The following is a 9598-nucleotide window of genomic DNA, read 5'->3' as shown; positions in this document are numbered from 1 at the left end:
GCATATGCTCTCAGACAAGGCCCATTTGTCAGATTAAAAGTACATTTTGAAAAGAACAACGTTTAAGCAGGTATTAAGCATTGATTGTTGAAAAACATCTCAGCAGCCTCATTGATCAGTTTCTGTTTTATCTTTATATGAAGTTTGGAAAGAGAAGGACATCTAGTTTCCCATCATATTTTCCTTAGTTATTGTGGACTTTCTTCACTGTCCCATAGTATGTAGGAATACAAGGAAAAGTTCTTCTGACCTTTTTGTTTATTGGTCTCTAGATTCGAGTATTTAATAACTGACTTGCCTTTGCTGATGTTCTGCTGAGGGGCCAGCAAACACAAGGCAATAAAATACCCGCAGGTTTTGGCAATGAAAGCGAGTCGGTTTCAAATGAACTTACTTCATTCTGCGATGAAGTAAGTTGTGGTTGATGAATCCTCAATGTGTCAAAATACCATGGAAAATGGTGGACAGGGATGGCCATTTTAGTTTTTCCTTGTAAGCAACAAGAAAATGCTCTCCAAGCCTTTTCTGTAGTTTTTTTTTGTGTGCATATTTTAACGTTCATCCTTTTTCTTACATTTCACCATCATTCGCTGTTTTGGTTTGATGTTTAATCTTAAATTACAATGCACACATAGACATGTATTCTTTTTTAACAAGGCAGGAAGTGGAAGACTGTATGGGTCATCATTAACTCTGTGAGGCGCTTTGAATTTGCAGCATTCATGCAGCATTTTAGAGATGTTGGGTCCAGAAATGTAAAGTCCCAGAACAGCAACTTCATCACTTTGGTGAGCTCTTCTGAATTACTGATACAAAAGCATCAGCGCTTGGTTTCAAAGTTTTTCTGCTTTAATCTAAAAAAAGAAGATTTATAGCATCCAACCTCAAACTGGAACAGACCAAAAAAATTGGAGCTACCTAATTTGCATGATTATCAGTCATTAGGAAGCATCTTTTAGAACAACATGTAAATGATTACAGTGAATTAAAGTGTCTGCAGAGCTATTGAAAATGTTTCAGATCATTAAACAATAGCATGAAGCCCTGGAACCATGTGCTGTATCTCAGACAGGTCATCTTCCAGAAGTTTAGTGTTAATCACGTAAATATTTCTAGTCATTATTAATTAATTTGTTGTTTGAACCCCAGCACCGTCTCTGGCTCCTCCCCCTGCCTGCAGATCCCCTATTTTGACGTTCAGATTCAGCCGAGCCCTGGACTGAGGCCTGCCACGTGGCGCTTTCTGTGTCCCCTGCCCTCCTCTCCCCCTCCTCCCCTCCCAGCTCCTCACCACATCAGGATACACTTGTTGTTCTGAATTCCGGTTTCAAACGGAACGCTGCCTCGCTCTGGTTTTCTGCAGGATCAGTATTAAAAGCAAGCACACGCTGTCTCTCTCGGTGGTCCTGTGGTCAGGGAAGGGGAGGCCCTAACGGCCCGTTATGCTTAGACACCTTTCAAACCTCACCAGCTCCTGCTTCCTCCCCACACCCTGGTCTTCCTCCCCATCCTTGGCCCTGACATCTGCCACACGCGCCCTTATCAGAGCGAGAGCAGGTTATTACAGACTGGAGAGTTGAATTCCACTGAAGGCCGCCTGGCTCGTTGCATCCACCCGCCTCTTCTGGGCTGTCACGACTCCAAACTGTTTTCTCCACATATTCTGCACGTTTTCACAGATTTCTGCTCAGGCATTGTTTTCAAGTCACAAATGCATCCTAACATATCTCAAACTGCTCCTGCTGTGAACGTTGCTTGCCCTTTGACCCACAGCATCAGTTATAGTGCTCCTAGTGTTAAAAACAAGTACTGCAGCTCAGATTTCTAAGCCTTTAATTCAATTCTATTCAATTCAGTTTTAGTTATATGGAGCCAGCTGTTGTCTCGAGACACTTTACAGGAAAATAATTTCAATACAATTATAAATACATTTCAATTGATACCAGTTATCAAACTAATAACTCTTCTGAGTTAATATTCAGGTTATTTAAAAAGTCCAGCAGATTTCTGGGTTCCTGATATAATAATAAGAATTTTGTTTTATTTTCCTTACGTATTTTCTAAGTATATCAGATCTCATCAAAACATCCAATTCTATTTGTGCATCATATCACTTAAAAGTCTATATTTAAATTCAGTTCAGTATAAAAATACCAAAGCAGAATTACTGCTGTGTCATTGCTAATATATTGAACATAATTAAAGTCCTGTTCACACAATGAGTGTATTTATTAGATGCATGCTTATTTTAATTCTGGAGGATCTGCAGAGAGCCGGCGCTCAGGTGGAGGAATCAGTTGCACTCTAGAAATCTGAACTTTTAAGAAGTAACCCTTTGATGGGAGAAAACTTCTTTAAAATTTTCCAATCAACACAGCAGATGTAAGTAAGTAGTAAGATTTTCCTGAACATCTCATTTCCTAAGATGAAACATGGTGGTAGCAGCATCATCCTCTGGGGATAGTGTTCTTCACCAGGGACCAAAGTCCACCGCTGATTTAGAAACTAAAGGTTCAGACTTCAGACCACATGATCAGTGTAGCTTTAGTCTATCACAGGACAGACATTTACCTCGGAAAAATGACGTACGACAGTAACGTATTTTGGAATATACCTGCCGACTTTAAACCCTACTTGACATGTTATTTCACATGTTAAAACAGAAATGTTGTTTTTTGGTGACCCACATTAAGTTACCGAACCAGCCAGTCAGATGACTAAGATAGGACATCCCTATAAAAGTGCATATAACTCAAAATGTTCAGAAAATATTTTGAGTTTAAAAAGTAATTTTGTGTATCATTCTTCACTTCTCACATGTATTTAGGTTTTGTGTTAATTGTCTTGCAGAAATACATAGAGGACAAACATTTTCTTGTGTCTCTCAGTAATAAATAAGATTAGACAGAAAGTTTCCACAGTGGATCACCGTGTTTATCTAAAAGGTTGTACTGGCTAACCGCTGCCCAGTTAGGGGTTTCGGCCCTGGGAGCGGTGGCGGCTCACAGCCCGCAGCACCACTACTATCACCTCGTTCCAGACACTGTGCCAGGATACTGTGGTGACTCAACTCTGGGCTTCTGTTCCTCCCTTGTCAACAAGACTGATGAGGGAATCATTGCTGTCTTCATTCAAGAGATTATGCTGTACATTTTAACAGTACATCTCATAGAAAAAGTCTTCAGTTACGTCACAAATAAATAACCATTTCAGTCTGAATTGATTCAGTGCCAGTTTTATTAGCTGGATCTCAGCTAAATAAAAAGGTTGACTCAAATTCCCCAGAAACACCAGTGGCCACCAGGGGGCAGAACAAAGTGACCCAACACTGACTGCGCTCAGACAAAGATGCACAGACAAAATCAAAGCAGAAAGCCGATACGTATGATGGTTATAAAGGGTGACTGATCTTGATTGCCTATGGTTGACCTCTCTGTATGTGTATTAGTGTGTTTAACGTAATGAAACACAGAGACCAGAGCAAGAGGAGCTTATGGTTGTTTAACAATAATTAACTCACCATATAGGGCCCATTTATTTTCATGAAGCCAAGCATATCATGCGCCTCTTCCACTGGGAGGGAGATGAATTTGAAATGCGTGTGTGTGTGTGTGTGTGTGTGTGTGTGTGTGTGTGTGTGTGTGTGTGATACAGTCACATTCATGTGTAAGCAGAAGTACCTGCATTACTTCTGCTGAACTGACTTTCTGCCTCGGCCTCTTCCTGTTAATATCAGACAGCCAGCTTGTTGGAGACACTGGCAGCTCGTTGTGAACGCTTCTAAAATAGGCATTTACACACACACACACACGCACGCACACACACACACACACACATAAAGAAAAGGCTTTGGGGAGCACAGCCACGAAGGAAGAAGCCGACCTGACACCAAGTGCAGATAGCAGGTGAGGCTGAGTGTGTGTCAGTGGCGGTGGAAGGATTCTGAGAAGACAGAGCAAATCCTGATGGTCAGTCAGTGTGTCAAGAGGTTTGAAACTTCCTCTGCTGATGTAGAACAACGCTCTTTTAGCTTATAATTGAGAACGGACAATATTATCATGTCTGGTAGTGATTGTACACCATTTATAAAGGCATTGTAACTTGATTTTTAGCATAAATAAGTAAATAAATATAATTAACTATATATTAAATTATTCAGGAAATAGCTCTCCTGAATAACTTGAACAACAGAAATCATTTCTAGCATTAGTTTCTAATTACCCAAACCGAAGCGGTAATGGAATAAATAAAGTAAGTAAAGCAAGTACATGTTGTGCAGATTGATTGGTGTAAATAACAACATTAAAACTATTCTCATTTTTCCACCCATTTGGTAAATCAGACCAGCTGTAAGGTGGTCAGTCAGGAATGCTCTCCAACCATCTTCCTGACCACTCTGGTTGAGTGCGCATGTGTAGCTCCGTGGTTACACAAAGTTTATGAGTTTATGAAGTTTATAAATACCAGGCATTAAGAACAGGCAGTTCAACGCAGAGTTTTTTTGGGGGGGTTTTGCCTCATCTCTTTTTTTCTTTTTCAAATGTGCATAAACATGACTGTGGGCCTCTGTACTCACTGCTGGCCACGTGAGACAAAATGTTTGTCTTAAATCAAACTCTGTGGATCAACTCACATATCTGAAGACTCCACAAAGATGGCATGGTCACCTGGAAGGCAGTGAAACGTGATGGCTGCATCATGCTGTGGGAATGTTTGGGTTTTTTTTCTTCACCAGGAACAGAAAAGCTATTCAGAGATAGTGGGAAGATCAAATAAGCTAAATGCAAGACAATCATGGGAAAGGTGAGATTTGGAAAGAGGTTCCAAATCCCTTTTGGAATTTCATGTTTGCATGTTGTATGTTTCGGGCAGCAAAAACAACCTGAAACATGCAACCAGAGCTACAATAAAATGTTTACATCGAAGCATTTTATGAGAACAATGTCTACTCAAAACCCAGACATGAATCCAATTAAGCATCTGTGGCAAGACTTGAATGTTATGACAGACATTCCCGAAGCACAATGACTAAGCAAAATCACTCTTTACAGAGGAGCAAAACTGGTTGAGTCATAACCCTGTAAATATGTATTAAAGGTGGTTCTACTGGGTATCTGAGTACCAATGCACACCACACTTTTAAGTTTTTTTATTTGTAAAAAAACAACATAAAAACTATATTTTTCTATGCATGCCACATATATGCAATTCTTTGCGTTAGTCTGTCACACAATATCCTGATAAAAATACAATGATGTTCTTCATTCTACTGTGACAAAATGTGAAAAGGCTCAGGGCGTATGAATGATTTTGCAACTCACTATATTGTCTTCAATCCATTCACTGAAATCCATGTAAATCTTAGCAGGAAGTTGCTTAAAATTTGCCCTCTATAAAATAAAAGGCCTTGCATCCTATGCATATACTGCAGTGAGCCCTCTCCATTTGTGTTCCTCACTTGGTTCCCCTAAAGTTTTTGGGTCTCGTCTTCATCTCCACCCTCTTGAAGGAGTACCGCTCCCCGGTCCTTCCGTCTGTCAGGATGTACCACGTCCCCCAGTAGATCCCGTTGGTCAAACCCGTGTAACGGCCACGGTAATATCGCCCGTTCAGGTTGGCTGCCAGGCAGGCGTCGAACCACCAGCCTGCGCCATAGTACTGACCACAGCTTCCAGACGCGTAGCGATCGTTGTCTCTGTCAGCAGTGCTGAACAGTCTGCCGTTGTGGTTGTAGCGCTTGCTGTAGCTCAGAGAGTTGCCAGCATCGCCAGAGTACTCGTGGGCTGTCAGACGATACCTGGAAGAGAAGGAGTGGTAACTGTGTGGCAAACTTGTAGTAAAATATTATTTAAAGGTTTTTATACTCGTGTAGTGCAAAGTTTCTCTCTCTAACGCCTTCTAAAGGCTCTGTTCAATCTGAGTTGTGCTATTTTGCAGATGTAGGTGAAAACATTTTAGTTTTGAAATGTGTAAAACTGGTGGGGATATTCTCCAAAAGAAACAAATAATTCAGTGCATTTTTCTAAATAAAAAAAAAAAAAAAAGCATTTCTGTTGCACAAAATGCAATGACATATAACATATGGCAAAGTGTAAACAGGCTTTGCAACACTTTTTATATAGTCGTTCCATCAGTTGCTGTCCCAGGCTGGATGATGTTTGGGCACTAATAACTCTTAACATTTGGAGTTACTCAAGAATTGGCCCAACGGTAAAAAGGTTGCTTTATTAAAAACATTTAACAGAACAGCATGCTGATCCGTTTAATCCAAGCAGCCAATATTCTTCCACACAGCTTTAGTCTCATCTTGTTTATAGCTGCATTAGTGATTAAAAGAAAACAGGTTTAGCTTTTGGTCAACTGAAATAAAAATCTGCTACTCCTGATACAGCCATAGGTAATTCAGAGCATCTAGTGTCTCTCTGTGCACCTTTCTGTTTCCGAGGCCACCTTGAAGTTGCTGTAGGTCGCCTGGCGCTTCTGTTGGTACCAGTCCTCCAGCTCAATGCGGAGCTGGTGCAGGCCGGTGGAGGTGAGGGCGTGCAGTGCTGCGTTCCCCAGCCAGTGCTCTCCCTGCAGACTACCAAAGCCTTCCCGGTATTCCTGCCAAGTCCTGTTAAAGTCCACTGAGCCGTCCTGCCGATTCTGGATCACTGTCCACCCTCCGCCCGCTGTCTCCATGTCACATTTAGCCTGAGCCAAAGCAAAGACTGACATGATTTAAGGCTTTTCCACAGATAGCGCTCAGCTTTTTGAAGATTACCTTTGATGATCTTTGTACATTAAAATACCTCTAATGCTGGTCCATGTAGATCAGGTTGGATGGTATAGATGCCAGTCTCTTTGATCCCAAGACTGTAAATCTCTGCACAATCCTGTGGATGTAACCTCTCCATGGGAGCAGCTGAAGCCACACAGGGCACATTTCTATTGAGCTTATTAGTCCACCATTCTCAGGAGATGCACACAAATGTTTCTCTCACCTGTAGGTGAATACTGTGTGATGCTCTTTAGGAAAAGCAGCAAGTCTTTTTCACCCTCTTTGCTTCCCAATGCAGCACTCTCTAACAACCCAGAGCAGCAGTAAGTAATTTATCAACATGACTGCTAAGTTTTATATGCAGTACAACAAAAATATTTTAACCAACATGCACTAGACAACGACACACAGTCTGTGTCTAGTTTATAATTCATGTTAAAGTAGGACCTCTTGTTTGTACACAAGCTTCATTATTTTTACATTAATTTCTATCTGCTGAGCCTGAGCGTATGTATTGTCTCCTAAAATACATATCCCTGTTGTCACATGTACACAAACTACCTACAGTAAGTAGTTTCAATGGTTTTAACTTGGAAATATATTTTACATGGAAGTGTTTGCTATTTTCTAACAATCTATTTGTAATATTTTTTTAATTCAATCTTTAAAATATCAGAATTTGCACATCATTTTATGTTTTTTTCTGCCTGACATATTTTAACAGAGTATAAAATATGAGGTATTATGGTCAAATTTCTTAGTACTCAAGTAGGCATGTTATAAAATCCTTTTTTTGCTCTTACTCGAGTCATTTCTTGGACAGTTATTTTTTTTAAATTCTACTTGTGTAAAAATATGTTAAGACAGAACATGTTTTACCTCCTTGCATCATTAAATTCCTATCCACTCACCTATGACACTATGCAGATGATTGTTTTCTATCAGAGGAGCAGTGACTGCACTGGCATAATTTCCTGTGTGTGTGTGTGTGTGTGTGTGTTTCTTGCAGGTTATGAACATGTGTGACCCACCCAGTCGCTTGGCCATCTCTCCAAGTGCTTGGCTGTGGCAGTGGAGGTCACACTCTGTCAGCACAGCTGCCATCAGAGCCAGGATTGCCCCCAGAGAGCTGCTCTCCTGGTCCCTGTAACTCTGGGGGCCTCCTGATTCCTGGAGAGAGCTCATGCAGCTCTGCAGCTGAACCAGGCGCTCTTTAACACCTCCACTCTGCAAGACAGGACTTATAGGTTAATAGAAAATATGGTTGCAGGGTAAGAGAAGCTTTACTTAGCATGCCGTAGGGTGACAAATGTGGACAGAAATGTTTGAAATCTGTGAAATTATGAAGGCACATTTTCAGATTAGTCATCAAAAGGGGGCATTATCACTGAACCATAAGATTTATATCTTGTTATAGAAAAAATATTGTAATTTTCAACAGAATTCCAGAACTTATCTAAACTGTTTACACACTTTTGAACTTTTTCCATTTTATCACCTTAAAAGCTGAAGTCTTCAATCAATTTTATTGGTATTTTCTCTTATAGACTAACAACATATGTATAAAAATCCAATGGTAAAATGTATAGTCATAAAGTGAGAAGAAATGATACGTTGTTTTCCAACTGATTTGCAAATAAGTGTCCGAAAAATTTTATTCAGCCCCCGTTAGTTTGATACTATTAAATAAAATCCAGTGCAAACAATTTCCTTCAGAAGTCAACAAATTAGTGAACAGTGTCCTCCTGTGAGTAATTTAGTTTATTCATTTTATTAGATGAAACTAAAATTAACATTCTCATGATTAATCAGGGTGGTGACACTATCATGCTGTGGTCATGTTCCTATGAAGCTTTTATTTGTGGTCACTAAACAACTTTTTTTTTTTTTTTTACAATTATTCCAGACCTTGAAAAATAAGAAATATAATCCAGGGGTGGGGGGAATGATGTGTGCATATAGTCCCTGAGTCAGAAAGACATTACATATTAAATATTAATCCCCAAACTCTTTTCTGTCTCTCCTACTTATGTCACTCATTGTGATCAAGTCCCCAACACCTGTTGCAGCATGAGTTCACCATATGACGAGACATTTTTAAAGCTCTCCTAATTTTATCCCCTCTTTGATCACCGACAGTTATTTCTCGGTAGCTGTTTGGCGGCGCCGAGTTTAGCATCTCCGGCCTGTTCTCTGATCGTACGCTACCTACTCTCACCGGTACATGTAAAAGTACAGTCAGAGATCTCATGTCTGGCCAATCTTTACACATTAGCAAGATGGAGTCATTTCATAATCATAGGATTAGTGAAACAAATGACTTTTTCTCACTCCTGTCTTACTTACTTTCAATCTAGTCTGAGGGAAATCCAGTCTTTGCTCCTCCCTTTCAGGATTGTCTGAAGCAGCAGGAACAGAAGCACCCAATCTGCATGAACTTGTCCCAGCTTGACCCTCACTGGCCTTAGTAGTCACTGCTGCTCCTGGCCCTGGAGAAGCAGGGGTAGACACTAAAGTGTCCCTGCAAGGTGGATGTAAGCAGGCAGGAGATGCATCTGAGGACAGCAGTGCTCCCACATACAGAGACAGCAGGGTGAGCATGATGAGAGAGATGAAAGAAACCATGAGAATAAATATTTAGTTCAGATGCTGCAGGGTTTTTCTGTCATCAGTTCCCTGGAAAATGTTTCTTCTCTTCTTTCTATGTCCAAGATGTGCCTCTGCAGGCAAGAGGTCCTTGCATTTTTATCCGTTTTGTTTAGATCTTTGTAATGCTGGCCCTTTTCATCCAGTTGTCCTCTCTGCCTTTATTCCTCAGTTCATGTCACTCCTCGTCCT

General features: G+C 40.5%; 1 protein-coding gene across 1 annotated transcript; it reads right to left on the bottom strand.

Moving 5' to 3' along the window:
* Window positions 1–5201: 5201 nt before the first annotated feature.
* Window positions 5202–9598, bottom strand: si:ch211-157b11.8 (fibroleukin). The gene is made up of 6 exons (XM_044123372.1): window positions 9107–9598; window positions 7792–7987; window positions 6984–7064; window positions 6792–6904; window positions 6431–6693; window positions 5202–5797 (listed from the first exon to the last, which is right to left on the bottom strand). Exons 1-6 carry the CDS (start codon window positions 9383–9385, stop codon window positions 5455–5457), a joined length of 1275 nt encoding a protein of 424 aa, XP_043979307.1. The 5' UTR covers window positions 9386–9598; the 3' UTR covers window positions 5202–5454.

The sequence above is a fragment of the Gambusia affinis genome, linkage group LG07, assembly GCF_019740435.1.
Source record: "Gambusia affinis linkage group LG07, SWU_Gaff_1.0, whole genome shotgun sequence".
NCBI lineage: Eukaryota > Metazoa > Chordata > Actinopteri > Cyprinodontiformes > Poeciliidae > Gambusia > Gambusia affinis.
The sequence above is the reverse complement of the archived record's forward strand: the minus strand, read 5'-3'. Positions and strand labels throughout refer to the sequence as shown.